The 20,008-nt window shown below is 48.2% G+C and overlaps 1 protein-coding gene across 1 annotated transcript; it reads left to right on the top strand.

The window, feature by feature from the left end:
- Positions 1–920: 920 nt before the first annotated feature.
- UBIAD1 (UbiA prenyltransferase domain containing 1) lies at positions 921–3,363 on the top strand. Its single transcript, XM_065421426.1, has 3 exons — positions 921–1,001; positions 1,518–2,083; positions 2,876–3,363. Exons 2-3 carry the CDS (start codon positions 1,552–1,554, stop codon positions 3,361–3,363), a joined length of 1,020 nt encoding a protein of 339 aa, XP_065277498.1. The 5' UTR covers positions 921–1,001; positions 1,518–1,551.
- Positions 3,364–20,008: the final 16,645 nt, after the last annotated feature.

The raw sequence follows: 20,008 nt of genomic DNA, 5'->3' as shown, positions 1-20,008 counted from the left end.
GCGCATGCGGAAATAAGGAAGAGTCGATTTTTTTTTTAAACCATTGAGACGGTAGGACTTTTCCGCCGCGTGAACACTTGCTCCTTCTATTTCCTCCAGCTTCTCTACTGCCCTGGGTGCAGCCCGTCCTGAAGAGCACCAAGGGCAGGAGAAAGGCTCTGTTACCGTAATGGTACGTATAGAAGCTAGTTGCTTCTGTGGTACCTAGTTTGCCTAACAGTGGAAAATAGCTAATAGCTACAATAACCAATACAAAGTGTTTAACATCCATGATTTACCGCTAATCTTAATGGTTAAGCGTTCATATAAACAGACTTGTTATTGATACTAATGATTCGATGTTAATGTTCAGTAATAGGTAAATATTAAGTGATAATTGAATAACAGTGACTCAGAGTAACTTTCTAGGCTTTCCCCGTGTCACTTATTACCAGATTATTCGAGTCGCTCCCACATATTAATCCCTGTGGGTTGTTATCCCCATTTTGCAGACTGGGGAAACGGAGGCTCGGAGAGGGTAAGGCTCTGATCTTGCAAGCAGGAGTCTATGGGGCTGTGAGTGCCTGCAGCCTCCCGAGCACCAGTGTGCAGGGCTGGGGGTAGGGGAGTCTATTCTCGGTGGTTAAAGAAGGGGGGGTGGGGCTCAGGACTCCCGGGTTCAATCCACAGCTCTGCCACGGACTGGCTGAGTGACCCTGAGTAAGAGGTTTAACCTCCCATCCCAGTGCCGCCTTCCCGCTGCGGGAAGATCCCAGCCCCCCCTTCCTCCTCCCGTATTACTAGTATTCTGGGGCTCTTCCCCATCCGCCCTGGCCCAGGGCTCCCCGCAGAGCAAGCGGAACCTCGGCGATCGGAGCCCTTGTTTCCGGAGGGGCCGGCCCTGGCTGGTACCCACGCGGGGGAAGATGGCGGTCCCGCGGGCTGGTTGCCATGGTCCTGAGTGCCTGGCTCGCGCGTGAACGGAGCTGGAGAGGCCTCCCCGGGACCCGGCTCCGAAACAGGTGAGGGGGCCCCGGAGCCGCCCCAGGAGACGGGAGAGCAGCGTCAGCCCCGCCCGGGGCTGGGAGCCGCCCCCCACCCGGGGTGCTCCCCTGCCCAGGGGATGCGGAGGTCGGGTGAGCTGACCAGGGTGACCAGCTAGCAGGTGTGAAAAATCGGGGTATGGGTGGGTGGGTGGGGGGTAATAGGAGCCTATACAAGAAAAAGACCCCCAAATCGGGACTGTCCTTATAAAATTGGGACATCTGGTCACCCTAGCTGAGGTGCCCCATGGGGAGGAGGAAGCCGGGGAAGGACCCCGCTTCTCCGCTGTGGTGCCCCGCCTGGGAAGGGGCCTGCCCCTCGCTCTCCGTGCTATGGGGTCCTTTGCTCGGTGGTCGCAGCTGCAGAGGTTCAGGTTGTGGGGCAGGTGTCGCCACAGGCTGGCACCTCTCCCCTGGGCTGGGTATGTCATCAGTGAGTCACTGGCAAGGCCCGGGGTTTCCCTTTCCTGATGCAAACTCCTCCTCCTTTCCCAGGTCTCTCTCCAGCACCTTCTCCTGAAGCAGCTGCATGAAGAGCATGGAGGCTGAGGATCAGACCGAGAAGATTAGCATCAGCGCTGAGAGCCCCAGAGGAGGTGATGTGGGGGAGCTGGGCATCGGGCTGCTCAGCTCTGCGAAGAGCCGCCCAGTCACCTGGAGGCAGAAATGTGCAGCCTACGTTCTGGCCCTGCGGCCCTGGAGCTTCAGCGCCTCTCTGACCCCAGTAGCCCTGGGCAGTGCCCTAGCCTATCGATCCCACGGATCCCTAGACCCAGGGCTGCTAGTGGGCAGTGCAGTGGCTGTCCTGGCTGTGCATGGAGCAGGTAACTTGGTTAATACCTACTATGACTTCTCCAAGGGCATTGACCACAAGAAGAGTGATGACCGGACATTGGTGGACCAGATCTTGGAGCCTCAGGATGTGGTCCGGTTTGGGGTCTTCCTCTATACCCTGGGCTGTATCTGTGCTGCCTGCCTCTACTGTCTCTCCACTCTCAAGTTGGAGCACCTGGCCCTGATCTACTTTGGGGGACTTTCCAGCTCCTTCCTTTATACTGGAGGTAAGGACTGCACTCCATACTCTGAGTCTGTGGCAGGAATTGTGTGTGAAATGTATGTCAGCTGGTTTGGTTCATTATCTGTGTTCTCTTCTCCAGGGATGGAGCTCAGTTTGTATTATCTGAACGGTTCCTCATTTCTTATTAGCCAGATCTAGTTTCAAATGAAAAGTAAACTTAAGACATGCTTTAAGAAATGCACCCAAGATTAATGAGTAACACTGATGTAGAGTAGGAACACAAATTTTTTTGTGGGGCTTATCAAGATAAAAATGTCTTTTGCCTCTTCAGTTCTGCAGCTGGGTGGTTGAAGAGACACCCAGTGTTTTGCTATAGATAAGATTAAGCAATTTCTAGGATTTGGAGGATATCATTTGAAAGATGTAGCAGCTGTTAGTCTAACCTGATGGTTGCGTCTGTTCAGGACCAGATTCGAATATCTGTACTCACGTTGTGTAGCACCTTACTGCATGTGTAATCCCGTTGACTTCAGTGTGACTGCTTGTGGAACAACGTATTCCATATGGTAACTGGAATCTGCCCCATAATCTTTGCTCACTGGGTGAGACTGGAGAAGTGCAGACGTTGTATTTGCTTTATTATCTTTGGAAAGGGAGAATAATAATCAGTTCTGGGGCAATAAAAGAGCATGTGTAGCCCTGCCCTAGCTGTGTTTGTATTGGCTGTTTTACCGCATTTTTTAGGAACTGCTGATCTGTTTGAGTAACATCTATTATCCTCCATAAAGTGAATTTCACTTGGTAACACTTGTTTTCCTCTTGTTTCTTGCCACAGGAATTGGATTTAAATATGTTGCACTTGGCGACTTGGTGATCCTCATTACATTTGGGCCCCTGGCTGTCATGTTTGCCCATGCAGTGCAGGTTGGCTATCTGTCTGTCTCACCACTGCTCTATGCTGTCCCACTAGCCCTCAGTACTGAGGCCATCCTGCACAGCAACAACACACGGGACATGGAGTCTGACCGGCAGGCAGGCATTGTCACCCTGGCTATCCTCATCGGCCCCACGTTTTCCTACATGCTCTACAACACACTGCTCTTCCTGCCCTACCTGATTTTCTGCATCTTGGCCACGCGTTACACCATCAGCATGGCGCTGCCACTACTCACCATGCCTATGGCCTTTTCGCTGGAGAGGCAGTTCCGGAGCCAGAGCTTCAGCAAAATTCCCCAGCGGACAGCCAAGCTCAACCTCCTGCTGGGGCTCTTCTACGTTTTTGGTATTATACTGGCACCAGCAGGCACGCTGCCCAAACTGTAATGGCGAGAGCTGCTGTAGCCCCATGACTTGAGTGTTCATGCCAGAGCTCGGGGTGCAAGTGGGAGGTTTGTTATGGATGGGGCAAGAAGGCTGGCTCGAGCCAGTGACTCCATGTGAATTTTATGGGCTTTGGTCTTGTTGAGATAAGCAGTTTCTCTTGTACTAGAGACTTCCAGTGGTGTCTTAGGAACTTCTTCTCTGGGAAGAGGATTGAATTAACTGTCTCTGGCTTTCTCTCGGTGCTTATTGCAATTCACCATGTGAGCAGACAGACATTTCAAGGACTTGATGCTACTGCCATTGAATTCAAAGGAACTTTCGCTATTAACTTTAATAGGAGCAGGGTTGAGCCTTAAATGTGAACTGTCCCTTCCCCAATCTGTGAATCATCCCCATACAACATGAAGGGGATTCAGCAGCTCCACTCCTATGCTGTAGCACATGAAAGTCGCCACTGAATGTTTTATTTTTGTCAGCATCACGGTAAAGCAGATGGTGCTACTTCACTCCTCTTGATAAACTTCATCCTCACCACCTGATCTGTTCCCTCCCACCCCCCCTTTTGCCAAATCTTGAGCTTACGCTTCCAAACATCATGGCTATATGAAATGGGGCATGGGGTGTCCATCAAGAACTGCTGACTTATGGAAGACAGCAGATTCTGGTGCTACCACTGCTAGTTCCTTTCTACCTAGGCATTTCTAAAGCTCCCATTGCTGTGGTATATAGGTGCTGAAATGGAACACAGCTGGTCCATTGCACTGAGCTTTAAGCCAAAAGCAGTGAACTTCCACTCCCTCTTTAAGTAGCTGGGGGCCAGAACTGCAAGTTGTACAGCTAAGAAGCTCACAAGACTTGGTAGGATGAAAAGTTCTGTTCTTGTTGTTAAAATTTTCTCATTCTCAGACCCTTCTGCCTGAGATGAAAGGGCCTTGGTGTTAAAAGAAGCTGTCAGGCAGGGTGACAAAGCTCTGTAGGCAACTGGATATTGACTAACAGACACGCTGTGGTACCCAAGTCTCAAATAGCGAAGCATTTTCTAATTGTCATCCTCCATATCTGTTATCTACTTACAGTCACTTGTCACCCTATTGTAAGGAAAGCTGGTGGCAGCAAGGGAGAAAGATGGGGGCATTGCAGGAGGGAGTCTAAATTTCTGCCATGACTGTGCACAGACATCAGGATAGTGAATTATTCTTCTTGCTGATAGGTTCCTCTTCCCATTTCCAGTGGGGACCAAGGTTTTGATGACACTCCTGTGATGCATTGGTCAGTTTTGAAGTTCTAGATCACTCCGCAGGATGATGTGCTCAATGGTACTGAATATTCTTCCTGCATATCCTTCCACTCCAATCCCTGCTCTCCTGTAAGGATACTAATATACCCCTCTGGATGAATGCTATTCCTCACAACAGATGGTGTGAAACACGCAGAGCCAAATACAGCTATGGGGATACTCCACTAGGGCACAACAGGGTGAATTTGGCTCTCACTCATATTTTCCTATGGTCACTGAACCCTGTTCTTCATTGGGAAATATTTTGGTTCCCTGCGTGAAACGGCGAGTGTTGATGTAAGGGCTTTTTGCAGGACTCCCTTGAAATGTCCAGATTGAATTGATCTGGACCTTGTTCTAGGAGCACGGTGCCAGGAGCACGGTGTTCCTGAGCCTGAGGGGAGGGTATTAACCAGGGCACAAGGAGCCTTTTAGTTGCGATCAGTTAAGTCCAGAATGGTGTGCAGTGTTGCATATCCACCTTGGGCGTGTTATGGCAAAGAGAGGTTATTCACCTCAGAGGGGTGACTGCTGTTCAGGGCTGCATGTAATGGAGGAGTTATGACAACTATAAAATGGAACTGGCACCGAGATGTGTTATAGGTGGCATCAAAGTGTTCAGATGGTTTCTGGTGACTTAGCTGCCAGTTGTGATTGCTTCGCAGCTGGACACCGTTACTCAGAAGCAATCTCAACAGGCAGGTGGCAGCTTTCACCAGCCTCAGATTCAGTTATTAAAATAGGGCGATGCATGGATCAGACTTTCTCTCCAGGCTGCCCAGGGAAAACAACAAGGCAAGCCTGGTTTAAGCAGCCAGTCTGCTGCTTTGTACAGTAGAGAACTTGGCTTTGGTTAGAAACCCAGTCAGAAGGAGTTGATCTCAGCTGGAGGGAGAGAGGCATCTAGCAATACTTGGCAGTGATTTTCTGGGAAAATGTGCACTTCCTATTTTCGGTGCTGGCTTAGAGCTCCAGTGGATTGGTGATGAGCATTTGTCAAAGAACCAACTCTGCCTTCTGCCAAGCACGTGCTGTCTCAGAGACTGCGGAGTGGAAGTGATGGTGAAATCAACCCCGGTGGTGGAGAGAGCTATTTCCCAGTAGAGCCCATTCTGCAAGATGGAATGGGTTGATCTGGTTAATCCCAGGGTTGTATTGTTTGTAGGTCTCTCAGCAGATACATCCTGTGCCCTGTTCTTGTTTGTTATATGAGGATATGTCTAGTTCTTGCATAGCTGTAGTTTAATGAGGATTGATGTGGCAATTTTTTATGCATTTTCCCTAAGCCATGTTGCTTCTGACAGGCAGAATGTGAATAAGAAATTTGAGAGCTGTAGCTCTTATGGTGAACAGTCTAGGACAGGGGTCCCCAACGCGGTGCCTCTTGACGTTGCCGCTTCACGGCGGCAGTTCAGCGGCTGCTTGTCCGGCAGCCACGGTCCTCGGCAGGTAGTCGTCCGGCGCCCGCCCCACGGAAAAGGTTGGGGTCCACTGGTCTCGGAAATGGCCCTCAGTGGAACAGCAACACGTTACACTATGGTTGATCTCTTCCTTACAAAAAGGGGAAAGACTCCTGGTTAGAAAGTCTGTCTGCTAGTGGGAAAAACCAGTGCTATTGCCTCAGAGCTGGAGTGAGAGGTGACCCGTTTCATGCGTTTGTAGCACCATTTTCTTGGGCACTCAAAGTGATTTACAGATGCAGGGATTAGAAGGAAACGTGTGCAGACTGCTTCCATTCGTAAGCAGCAGCACACATAGCAGACTTTGGAAGTCTTAGGGGAGAACTGCGTATGGTAAGGGAGCTGGAAACGCCTGGATTCTAATCCTAACCATCTCATTTGTTTTCCCCCAGTGGCCTTGGGCAAGCCACTTAATTTCTCCATGCCTTCGTTTTTTCATCTGTAAAATGGAGCTTGCCGTTGCCTACCTCACTGGGAGTTGTGGGGTTAATGTTTTTTAATAAAGAGCTTTGAAAGTAAGAAGTGCTATATCTATGCTGGGTATTTTCTCAGGCATTCTGCTTCTCAAGCCTTACTTATATGGGAATATCTTTTTGGTATAACATAAGGTGTGAATTTAAACCAGTAAAGTTATACCAGTATTACACCATGTGTATGCTCTTATTCTGGTATGAGAAGCCCCTTTTTGGTTTAATTTATGTTGCTTGGGACAGGATTTAAGCTAAACAAAAGCCAGGCTTGTGTGTCCACATGGGGATTTATATTAGCATCATTGGTAAAACTTTCCATATAGACAAACCCTAAGGCAACCTGTCTTGTGTTACAGCATCTGAGCTGAGGATATTGGGTGTCCAGCACCTCTTCTGATCATAGGCCTTTTCAGCCTCTTGCAATAAGCTGTATTGCTCCATGCTGAGTCTCTGCTGGTAGCGGAGCAGATCTGTAGCACATCTGTCCATCGTATGTATTAAATGGCCTCCTGACCTCTCTTCTCGCCCAGGCAGAGGTTCAGTGAAGTATCTAAACGTTCCATTTTTAACAAGCCATGGTTAATAATTTTAAACGGCTCCGTGTTGTGTTCTGGGCTTGGATCAGAGTGGTCTTCTGGGAGAACATGTTTCCTATGGACACTCCTTTGTACAGCTTTGGCGTGGAAGCACTGGAAAGCACACACCCTAGGTACGCATGAGGTAGGCTCCTTTGACCATAAGAGCCCCCTTGTGAACCAGGCAGCCCTGTCCTTGTATGTCGAGGGATAATCAGTTCAATTGAAAGGACAAACATATATCTTTTAGGGCAGATGTTAATAGGTTTTGGTGATCTAATCTATCAACCCAGTCCACTTTGGAACACACCTTTCTATGCAGGGCACTGTTGAGCCTGAGCATTTGTAATACTGAGACAGACTTCAATTGAACTTTGTCTTTTTAATAAAGATAAACTTGCTTATCAACACCTGCGTGTTCTCTTGCTCTTCCTGTGTCAAAGTCCCCACTCCTGACTTCCTTGCAACTTTTAGGTGGTCGGATTTGCACCGCAGGTCCTTGGCAGCATGCTGCCCCCACCAGTCTCTCATCTGGGCCATAAACCAGGGTAAAGGATTATTGGGAAGCTTTCTGGAGTAGCTGTGGTCACTAATGCCTGCCCAGTACACAGGAACGCTTGAGCCTCTTCAGTCTCATTCTGCCACTCAAATCATGTTTCTCCTGCCTGGTTTCCTTGCTCTCTCTTTCATACAAGCTATTGGGATGCTTTGGGGCAGAGACCTTTAAGCTGTGTTAATGGCTGGGGTGTAAGGTTTGCGTGTCTGAATGCAGGGCTATGGTCAGAACGGGAGGTCTGTGGGTTAGGGGAATTTGTTCATTTATATTTTTCCTTTTTTTGATTCTGGTTTAAAGTGCCCGCGAGTTCCATCCTTCGTTACATGTATCTGCAGCAGAGCCCAGGAGCTATAAACCCTTGTGGCAGGGAAAACTGCCCCGAAGGACTAACGTTTTTATGTGCAGCATAATGCTGCTGTCGTTATCACAGTCTGACTTTGCAGCCCATAAATAACTGTTTTAGCAGATTATAAAAGGTGTGGGGCTAATCCCTTCTTTATGTCTCCAGAGGCAGCGTGGTGTAGAAGAAGGAGTTTGGGACTCAGAGTAAGAACTCTAGTGCTGATTTGCTGTGTAATTCTAGGCATAACTCTTTGCCATTGCTCCCCTTCATTTTAGATATGAAAAGGGGCTAATCTGCCTGATGTCCTTTCAGGGCTGTTTGGAGGCTTGCTCTGTGTACAGCTCTATGCAAAGCACTATTAGTGCTAAGCTTTACTGTCGCCTCTGTCATTGGGAGGGATCATGAAGTGCTTTGTGGATGCTGGGCCAAATGAAAAGGTGATGTAAACAGTTGGGATCGGGGTGTAACTTACCTGCCTGGGGCAGAAGGCAGATTTGTAGCTGGGGTGGAGACTGCTTTTTCTCCTGTTGGCTACTGTTTCTACTTCACCCCTGATCTCGAGCCCTCTTAGCCTGGTGACAGCCCCATGGTATCACACTCACTTTCACTAGCTCAGTTAAAGTTCCACCCACGTACACTGACTTCTCTGACACCATGTAATCTGCCTCAGAATTCACCCCTTTCTGGGTCTTTAATGATCATGTGTGGGCAAGCCTAATTTTTACAAGAAGGTTGCGGCATCGTACCCTTCTCAGCCCATGCTGGGGCCTGCAGCTCAGCTGTCTTGGTGGAAATAGTACTCCCTGTGGGCAGGTCTACGCTTAAAACACTGCATCCGTACAGCTGTGCCACAGTAACGCGGAAGTGAAGATGCTCCTACGCTGATGGGAGATCTTCTGTTGGTGGAGTTAGCTACTGCCTTTTGGGGAGGTAGATTATGTCGACAGGAGAAGCTCTCCCGTCAACAGAGCACTGTCTATATGCGGGGGTTAGGTTGGTATAACTGTCGCTCAGGGGTGTGGATTTTCACACCTCTAAGCAACGTAGTTAACTGATACAGGCGAGTCTCCTCTTACGCTGGGGTTACATTCCACTGTCAGCGCGTAAAGCGAAAATTGCGTATTGTCAAAATTCCATTGAGTGTAATGGCGGGCGGAATCGCCCATACTACAGGTACAGTATTTAAATTGTTCTTTTTCTTTTTTCTTTTTCTTTTTTTTTTCCGACCGCGCAAAGCTGAATTCACGCATGTTAAATGCGCGTAAGATGAGACTCGCCTGTATAGGTCTGTAGTGTAGGCCTGACCTATGGAGTCATTAAGCAGGTAGAGGAAGGCTCTTCTTCCTCAATTCTTTTGTTTTTAATAGCTGGAGTGCTGACTGAGTGCCTCCCCCCGCCTCCCTGCAAGTTTATTTAATCCTCTAATGGCCTTGAAATGAAATAAATCTTTGGGAGCTGTTAGTTACTGGTGGTTTGAAGAGATGCAGCTCAGTGTGTTTGAACAGGTGTCAGATGTTTTCCCCTTTATTTTGAACAGATCACAGAAATCTCAATTAACTTGAAGGGTCTGATGCCTGCACCCAAACTCTGTGCTAACTGCCCGAGCTGCCAGTTCTACCAGGGCTGACCTCCTGTTAGCACCTCTGCACTGAGATGTGGGGGATGCTTTTGCACATTGTATGAGCTACAAGAGCTAGGCTTATTCAAGTGAGTTTAGGGAGGAATTTAAGCCTTAACTCCAAGACTCTTGCATCTGAAGCTGATGCTTCGTGTCCTTGCAGCAGTGTTTCGGTTAATGTGTCCCCAGGACAGGAGAGTACTGAGCTAGTGAAGCATGGTAAATGCCTGCCACCCTTTCTGTAAGGCGTATCTTAAGTCAAGCCCCCCATCTTAGACATTTGAGATTAGTTTGTGTTCTCCTCCAAAATGTAACAGCCAGGTGTGGCCGAGCTGAACTCAGTACTGTCCCAGTGACGAGGAAACCTGAGCAAAAGTCTCTCATGAGAGTGCAGAGCCTGGTTTGCTGAGCATCCTAACAGGTGAAGGAGAACTCGGCAGACTCTCCCAGCCCAGGCAACAGCTTGGGCCTTTTGCTTATGTGCCTGGAATTGTCCTGTGCTGACTCAGCAACTCCTGGTCCACTCCAGCTTCTGCCCGCTGGAGCAGAGGGTGAGACACATGGTCCAGCTTTTTCCTCTCCTCTCCAGTATCTTGGGACCCTGCAGCCTCTTCCTAGATTGTAAATTACAGACCTACAAGTCGCAATTATCCAACAAAAAAACTTCAAAAACAGACTCCAGCGAGAAACTAGATTTAATTTGCAAACTGGACACCCTTAAATTAGGCTTGAATAAAGACTGGGAGTGGAGGAGTCATTACACAAACGAAAAACTGTTAATTTCCCCCCTACTGTTACTTGCACCTTCTTGTCATCTGTTTGAAATGGGCCATCCTGATTATCACTACAAACGTTTTTTTCTCCTGCTGATAGTAGCCCACCTTAATCAATTAGTCTCATTAGAGTTGGCATGGCAACACCCATTTTTTCATGTTCTCTGTGTGTGTGTGTGTGTGTGTGTGTGTGTGTGTGTATATATATCTATATATCTTCCTACTGTATTTTCCACTGCATGCATCTGGTGAAGTGGGCTTTAGCCCACAAAAGCTTATGCTCAAATAAATGTGTTAGTCTCTAAGGGTACGTCTACACTACCCGCCGGATCGGCGGGTAGCGATCGATCAATCGGGGATCGATTTATCGTGTGTAGTGTAGTGTAGACACAATAAATCGATCCCCGATCGCTCTCCCGTCAACTGCTGAACTCCAGCTCCGCGAGAGGTGGAAGCAAAGTCGATGGGGGAGCCGTGGCCGTTGATCCCGCGCCGTGAGGACGCGAAGTAAGTAATTCTAAGTCGATCTAAGATATGTCGACTTAAGCTACGCTATTCTTGTAGATCAATCTCCCTTCCCCCCCCACCCCCCCGCAGTGTAGACCAGGCCCAAGGTGCCACAAGTACTTCTCGTTTTCTCGTTCTTTTTTCTAGATTGTGCCATTTGTGTTCAGGTTTTCAGCCTGGATAGGGGCTGCATTTCTGCAAGTTGCCTGAAGATGGCAGTGCTGTACTGTAATCATTGGAGTAGGGGGGAATAACTATATTTTATGGCAGTGATACTCAGACCTCAATGGTTCAGGAGCCAAATTAGCTATCCGCATTACCTAAAAGAGTCTCAGTAGTGTGAATCCATTGTTTCACGTACTATAGTACTATATAGTCATATTTAAGCAGCAAGGCAGGGGAAATATTTAGTGTGTGTATGTATGTAGATAATATAAAAATTCTCACAGCAAAATGACTGACCAAGTATTATTTTATCAACTACAATTGAATAATAACAAAGTAAAAGCATCCTGATTGGCTAATAACTTAGACTGGTTAATAATTAAATCACCCAGTGTTTTAATATCATGTGCTGCAAAGAGCCACTTGCCGCTTGTGAGCCTCAGTCTGAGTATCACTGTTGTATGGTAACAGGGGCCATATAAGTACCTAAGACATCTAAATGATATAGTATTATCCTGCCAGCTGCGATCTCCATGCACAAAAGGAACTGGACAGAGTTCCCTCCGAATTATCCTTCACAGTTCATTCCACAGAGGGCAGAGATGGGGATGTCTGGAGAAGCTGCTCTTCTCCCCAGTGAACTGGTTCCGTTCAGCACCAGAATGGCTGCAATTTCCGATTGGGATTGACCATGCCAGTTCACCGCTGCCTAGAGTGGGTCCCTTGAGAAGGGATCCTGGACTCCTAGCCCAACTGAACCTGCTTTTGTCTCCTTCGTTGTGAGAATTTCTCTGTAGGTTGGAGGGAGGTGAGAATGCTCAGCGGATCGGACGTACATTGCACTTTGGAAACTTCTTTCTTGGATAATGGTGGTAAAGTTGCCTGTAACTGAAAAGCCTTAATGACATTAGTGTATTGAGGGGAAACCGCTGGCTCAGGAGTGCCAAGAGCAGAACCCACCCCCTCCTCCATCTGCTCAAGCTCCCTTTGGGGAAAGGAAGCGGATACAGACTAGTGGGGCATCCCCAGTTAACCAGAACATAGGCCTCCTAGTCTAAAAGCTGGAAGACCAGGCTGAGCTGCTCCTGTACCGGTACAATCAGGGGAACTGGGGTGGAGTGTAGCCTGGTGTTACATATAGGAAGACTGGGAAGGTTCAGAATCCTCCTATATCTTTCTCCCAGGCTGACCCAGAATCCCAGCTCCAAACACCCTGCACAGTTTTGCTGTATGTGAGATCTGGATCCAGATGAGGCTTGGGAAACAAACTCTGGATGAAGGGAAGCTGCTCATGTAGAAGCCAGCAACTGTTTGTAAGGCGTGCTGGGCCTCGTTGCTTTCGTCCGGAGGGGGAGAGAACATGACAGAGCAGCTAATCCACAACTAATGCTCCCAAGCTGGCCTGGGGCGTGGCAGGAGGATCATTTTCAAATTGGCAATGTGGATCTGCAGGTGCAAAGGGACTCCCTCGGTCATGCAGCTTGAAGGGGTAGGTGCTCCTGGACGGCAGCAGGTCTCTTTGTGGAATCCTCCAATGCATCATTCACACAGTGTTGTCACCTTATTTACAGCGCTTTGCAAACCCCTACAAGTTAGGGCCAAGACCTCATGATGTTTACTACAGTGTACCCTGATCCATGTGGGAAGGACCTTGTGGAGAGCCCCACTGGGGTCCTTGGGTATGGATCAGGATTGGGGCCTCAGGTGAGGACGCACGCATGGACTGTACCTTGTGGTGGATGTAATTCCAAGGACTGTGCCGTTGGGAGGATTCATGAAAGGCAAGGCCTTACGTACTCCACCGCAAATGCAGGACCAATTCTACAACAAGACTCCTGCATCCGGCGGCAACCCCAGCACAGCAGCGCTGGTTATCCTGTTGCAGCGTTGGCTGAATTAACTGATTTTTAATGAAATTAAATATGAGCATGAATAATACAGCAGCACTGTGTATCCCCCCATTGTTTAACATGATATTCTGTTCAGTTTATCTTAAATGGCCCCATAGCATTTAATTTTCAGTGTGCTGCAGACCTTGGTGTTGGAAATGCAGGGCTGTATCGCAGAGGTTGTCCAGGAGGGAGCTGGAGATTTTGACCTTTGAGAGCTAGGGTTGTGGGCACCTGGGAAGGAGTGGAAGGAAGTTTGGGCTTGTGGGACAGGGATATTAGTTGCGTGTTCAGTGACCAACAATGTCATAGTTACCAGTTCTGACACATCAGTCTTCAGACTTAACTTGCTGCTGAGATAATATTTTAATAATAATACCTAGGTCTTATACAGCACTTTTCATCGATAGAACTCAAAGTGCTTTGCAAAGCTGGTCTGTCTGCATCATTGTCAGATGAATGAGGCGGTTCACCCCTCTCAGAGCCATTGCTTCAGGCTCTCTGCAGACTCAGCTCAGGGCCTCCGTTTGCTCTCCCTTCAAATTGGGAAGGTTCTCTTTGCAGCTAGAAAATAAAAGCTTGAATTCTGGAGCACAGTTCTGCAGCTGATGATTGCAGAGGATGCAGGGCCCTGGTGGATGGAGACATATGCACACGCTTTAGCATGGCTGTGCTGTCTTTTTGTCTTCAAAGAAATTCAGGCTCTAAGAGTGAGAGGTCAGAAAACAGCTGCTGATTTGAGCCTTGTCTCAATGGAGGAAGCCATGAGTCTCCTCTGGGGTAAACAAGTGACGCAGCTAAATGGCTGCAGATTAATTTCTAATGTAAGGATTAAGTATTGACAGACTTTTCTTGCCCTGGCAGGCGATGGTGGAAATGTACCTTTGAAGAGAGCCATCCAGCCCTACCCTGCATTCTTAAAGCTTTCACCACTGATGGCTTAATAAGCTTATTCTGGTCAGACTCGGAGGAATAAGCTTACAAAGGCATGTGAGCAAGTGGTGCATCATGGGTGATGCACAAATATCTGCCTGTGCGAAAAAAATGTGCAGTGTCTGCACAGGTTTTGTGTAGATGCCGTAAAATGTTTGTGTTTATACAGCTGCCTTACCCCTCAGATCTCAAAGCACCCTTCCAAATATCAGTTAACTCTGACAGTGCTCCTCTGAGCTTAGTCTGTGTTGTCCCCATTTCGTGGTTGGGTAAACTGAGCCTCTGTCCCTTCATCACAGTCACACGGGAGCATGTGTGCAATAGGGGATCAAAACACAAGAATCCTGCTCGCCAGTCTGTTGTTTTAATCACTAGCCTACCCCCTTTCCTGGTAGTTTGCCTTCAGATCACTTTTAATTCACTCACCTTTGGCTGCTTTGTTCTTGGAGTTTTGCTCCAGCTGGAATTACATATTTAAGGGATGAAATGCTGCTCTGACTTTTTGAGATTTTTCATTTTAAGGTGGAGCTAAATATCTACCCAGGTTAAAATCTATAGCTCCCAGAACTGCTAAAAAATTCATAAGGCTTAATAAAACTCTGGTACAGCTGGCTTATTGCGGCTGTATGTCTGAAGGAAACATAGAGATCAGCTCTGCCTAGAGTAACAGCCGTGCTTTACTGCCTGAAATAAGCCTTTTGCTCCTGTGTGTAACTGAGTAAGATCCAAAGTGAACCTGTTTATTGGATTTTCTTTCAAATAATCTTCCAGTGCAATCTCTAAAAACTGGCGCTGCTCCTCCTTTGTCTATACTTGCCTCTCCTGCCTTCTAAATCATATGACTGTCCATGTCCTAATTTTGACATTTCAGCAACCAACTGGGTGCTCCCTGATGGAGAAGTGTCTGGGGTGTGATCCAACACCCCACTGAAGTCAGTTGAAAAGGTCCCATTGTCTTCACAAGGCATTGGATCAGGTCTTGAGAGGAGGCTAGAGAGGGCTTCTGAGCCTTTGGATGCAGAGAGCTTCTGAATCTCTGAACCTGGAATCCTCTGAGGAAGCATGGCTGGCCTCCAGCACTGAAGGATTGTTAAATAGCAGACACAAAGCCAGTTACAAACCAAGTTCATCTGTTCCCTTGGAAACAGCCCTGCGTGTGGAAATCTGTCCCGGATTCCAGGCTGTCGTTAGCCCCTGGGGCAAAAGATCAGCAGAGCTTTCCAAAAGGAAGTTTGCAGCCTTTGCTCAGACCCAAACGTTTTCACTTAAAAAAACCCCAAACCCATCCTGACACCCGTCTGCTCTGTCCAGATTTGCTGTCATCCCTGCTGAGGCCAAAGTGGTTTGAAAAATAAAAAATCCATGACACCATTGTGTTGCTTCCCCCGTGTTGCTCGTTAATCAGATGGACCTGCCGATAACGAATAAAGATGAATGCCCTGGTGGAGCAACACATCACGCAGACAGTTTGTCAAGTAGGAAAGTGAATGCTGAAGCCCTCACAAAATGCAGAGGCTTTTCTTAACCTGGGAACTGAAAAAGAGCCAGGTATCCTGCATGGGTTTGAAAGTGACAAGAGCAGCGCCAGGTTTGAAGTGACGAGGAGGATCAGTGTCATGAAGTCTGCATTTCCACGGAGGACTCTTCCATCGCCAGGGTAGTGCTGGTGCAGTCTGCCGGCACAGCAATGCTGAGAGGCGCCAATGTAGACGAGGCCTCTCTTCTATTAAAGTGGAACTTGGCTTGCAGTGAAGTTGATGTGTGTGAGGATAAAGCACTCTCACTGAGGGTCCTGCTACATGCTAGTTTCCCAACAAGGCAGAACTCCTACCTGAGTCTGTAAGACAACTCTCCCAAACGCAGCTGGATATACTGCGCCGCTCTTTCTCCCTCCCCGTGTCAATGTGTTTCTAGTCCTTCTCTCCATCGTCCCTTGAAACGCTTTCCCAGCCTCGCTTCCTTACACGCTTAATGGAACTGACTTTGGCAGGTAGTTTAGGCTAAGAAGCGATGGGTTTGGTTCTTTTTATCACAAAAAGGGTCTAAAATCAGATAGTATGGAGGGAATGTTGTCATGAGACTGAAAAAAAAAAATCAATGAAAACAGTTTGTTTGACTTAAATCTTTCCCTGCGGTGTTTGCAGCCTGATATTGCACCATTGTGCTGGTGCCTGAGAACACAAGGGAAGGAAAGTGACTAGTCCCTTTCATGTGAACTTACAAATCAGTTATTCAGTCTTGACACAGGAATCCACATTTCTCCTAACACAGGCCCTGGCTGAAAGCAAATGAACAAGCAGTGCCTTTGTTTTGGTGGCAGAAAATGGAGAAGAGAAATAATGCTTCATATAGGTTAGAGTTAACAGCACCAATTGCCTGCTTTGTACAGCAAAATGGTGATTCAGCGCTTAAATAGCAAAGAAGCTATCACCCAGCATGTGAATTAACCAGGGCGCATGACTAAGGAAAATGTTTTTGGCAGGGCTGGCAAAAGGGGGAAGGTTGCCGTTGCAAATCCTCTAGGTACAGAGGCGTAAACAGTTACAGTTCAAAGTGAACTGCACGAGGGGAGTGAGAGGGTTAGTTAGTGTGCAAGTGAAAATCCAGTGGCCACAACCCTATGTAGTAGAGATGGGGAAGTTTGTAGTGGACCATAGCTGATATTATAGGCAGCAGTGGCAGCTCAGGACTGGGACCTGCTTCTTGGCTGGACTTGGGGAGTGGGATGAATTGTCTTTCTCCTCTGTCACCCCAAATGATTGATCCTGCACAAAGCCCATTTGCTCAGGCTTTTGCGGGAAGGCGGAATTTCACCCTATTTCAATCTTTTTGCCTCTCTCATAAGATCTGCTAATGCTACTTGCTTTGGACAGAAGAGCTCAGTTCTTCTTTAGGCACCAAAGGAGGCTAGCTGTGCAAAAGCACTCATCATGTTGGATCCAGAGCTCTTGGGGAAACCTCTTGTTGTGAAGCACTGGGAAACCTGGCCCTTTGTGCATTTGCCAGGAAAAGCCAAATAACCCAGCCAGTTTTGCAGTCCTGCTGCTGGTAGATCTGCAAAGGCATCTCCCAAGAAAGAGGGAGAAATCTTCCTGCCAGCAACTTGATTTGTGCCATGGGTAATGGCCTGTTTCTGAAATAAACCGTATGTGTTTATTTAGATTTGTACAAGCTACGTGTGTCCCCAAACTTAACATATTTGTAAAACAGACAAACTTGCTGCCTATTTTGTCGAACAGGCAAACAGCCAATTAACTGCATGCTGGGTGGTCTCTGTTTGCCAATAAGGCCACGAGGCACCGTCGCGCTCTACGCTAATAGGCGGTTTTTCAAGTTCAGGCTGATCAGGAAGAGGGTCTAATAAACCATGTCCCTGAGCACAGTTAGCTATTGTCCCTGTGGCTGATGTAGTGACTTCCAGTGGATAATAAATTACCCTCACTATGGCACTTTGGCCATTATATGCCACAGTGAAGTCATATTTCAACCCATGGGCAGGAGATTTCTAATACTGTATAAACCTCAGCTCTATTCAGGATAAATAAGGCTGGGAGTGACCCGACTATAGATTCACTGGCTGTTTTATGTTATGGAGCTCAATAAAGCCCTAAAAAAGTCATACTTTTCTCCAGCTGACCTTTCTCCTCCCTTAAATTAGTTTTTAACTAAGCAGTTAATTACCCACAATGAAAACTAAGGCAAGGCTGAGTTGATTTCTTCCCCATGTGATCTGCCCTCGGCTCTCCAAAGGATTAATCACCCCACGGTGCTAGAATCTCCTACCCAGACTGTTTTCTTTGCCGTGGTCCTTTGGAACTTTGCAGGTCAGGGTTACAGGAAGAGAGGGAGCTATTCTGGCAGGAGCAGTGGGGGGAGATGTAACAGGGCAGCTGGCCCATTTCATGAACCAGGGCTCAGCTCTCTTGTTCCAGTCTAGGGGTGGCCAGTTGGGCTAATTAAGAGGGTGTGGCCGGACCTGGGGGCTATCACAGGCCTGGTGAGAAGAGGCTGCCGGGGAGTCAAAGCAGACTGGTTTAATCAGGAAGACTGGGAGGTGAGAGCTGCCGCACAGGAAAGATGGTTCCTGGGGGAGGGCTGAAGGTAGCGGCAGAGTTTGCTGAAGCTGATGCCTGCTGGTTCTGAGCCGGAGCCAAGGGCCAGAGAGGGCAGAAGGAAGGAGAGCAGCGGAGGGGCTTGCCCACTCGTGTCTAACTGGTTCCCAGAGGAACCAGCAGAGAGTCTTTGGAAGCTCCCATGGGGAAAAGCAAGGTTGCACCCCAAAAGGAAGGTCTGGAATGGCTGTCCTGGCAAAAGCACAGAGGAGGACTGAAAGAGTCCACGTGTGGTGGAAGTCCAGGATGGTGAGCATGGAGCTGGGTTTTTAAAGATTCCTTGCATGGGGTTGATGTGGACTATGTTGTGGGGATTTTTGCACTGGGTCATTTGCACTGTGCTTTGGTTAATCAACTGTTGATGGAATGGAGAATAAGCTCTCATGGACTTACTGGAAACCCAAGAGGGAAACTGAAGTGACGTGCCATGTCCAGGGCTGCCCTGAGGCCAGAAGTGGGTGCCTGGGAGGAGATCAGGAGGATTAAGAGGAAAGAGCATGATGATGAAGAAGAGGAGGGGAGGAGGAGAGGTCTGTGCCACTGAACTTCAGAGGCTGGAATCCTGTCTGAAGATGTGTTCTAATGTTTCTTTTCATGCAGCGACAAGGCAGGAATCTCCGGTTGCTCCATCAGCAACAAAGGGGTCAGTGCTGCACCTCCATGGCTCAGTTCTCTCTTCAGCAGCAATAGACCTGAATTGGAAAGTTGGGATCCATCTATATCCACATTTCCCCCCATTTAAGGGGTCATTGGGCCCTAGGGTTTGGCTCATTCCACTGCAGAGAGAGGGGAGCACTTGGGAAGCTTGGATCCAAGGCTAAACTGCCCTAAATTTCGTGGAGGTTCCAGCTCAGCCTTTCTCTGTTGGTCCGGCTCTATATCGCCAAAAACCCTCCAGAAGCGGTGGCTGCGGGTGAGTCCTGCTGTTTTAGAGAAGAGCGCTTTCCCCTCTGCAAGGAACATCTCCACTCCCATGTGCATGGGGGAACAGCCAGCATTTCACACAGAGCTGCCTCATCCAGAGATATCCGCGTACTCTACAAAGGAGGCTCAATGTTATCTCTGTTTTAGAGGTGAAAAATCTGTGGCTCAGAGATGGGAACTGATGTGCACCAGCAAATGGAATCGAACTCCCCTCTTAACCTGCTCTGTGCACTTGTCCACGGGGCTACCTGGTCTCTACTTCCAAGCTGTCCACTGGCAAATTGCTAAGAGGGGAAACTGCCATCCTCCTCTTTGCCAGGAGCGAAGGAGCCTGCAGTAAATATGAGAGCCGAAGAACTTTGCAGGAGAGCTGGGGCTATTTCTGATCATGACTTCAGCAGCAACGTGGCTGGAGCAGTGTTGCAGAATGGCTTATGTGGAGCCAGCAGGGCTGTATGCCTGGGTAACAATCAGCTGCTCCATTTGCATTCATCCTAAAGTATCACAGAGCTACAGACATTACAATTTAGAGCTTCAATAACTCTAGACCGTGATAATACAATATGAAACCCAGAAACTCAGGCTGGGAGCACTGTGTGTCAGTAATGGCCAGCTAGGCCACAGTGGTCACCACTGGACCTGCCAACCAGGAGCTCAACCCGCCCCACCCCCCATATCTGTTGACTGGTACAGTGGGGGAAGTATGGCCTCCTTTGCCTTCCCATGGTACCTGGCTCATCATGTGCTGGCATGGAAGGGGTAGAGGGAAAGCTGTATGCCTCCCTTCCCCAGCCTTACACACCACACAGGGCTGGGCACAACCAAGCCTTAAACTGCTGTCTCCCTTTCTGCTGTCAGCTGGGCAGGGGAGAGGGCGGCAGGGATCTGTGGATGGGACCATAGTATGCCCAAAATGGCTGCAATCATGCGGCAGTGGCCATTCTCCTCTCTGAGCTTTGGGGTGGGGAGTGGGGTGCATGAATATGAATACAAATGGCAAATGGTACAATTTTCACATCTGGAATTATCCCCATCCCCTTGTTG

Source organism: Emys orbicularis, chromosome 22, assembly GCF_028017835.1.
Source record: "Emys orbicularis isolate rEmyOrb1 chromosome 22, rEmyOrb1.hap1, whole genome shotgun sequence".
Taxonomy (NCBI): domain Eukaryota; kingdom Metazoa; phylum Chordata; order Testudines; family Emydidae; genus Emys; species Emys orbicularis.
This window is presented reverse-complemented; position numbering and strand designations above follow the sequence as displayed.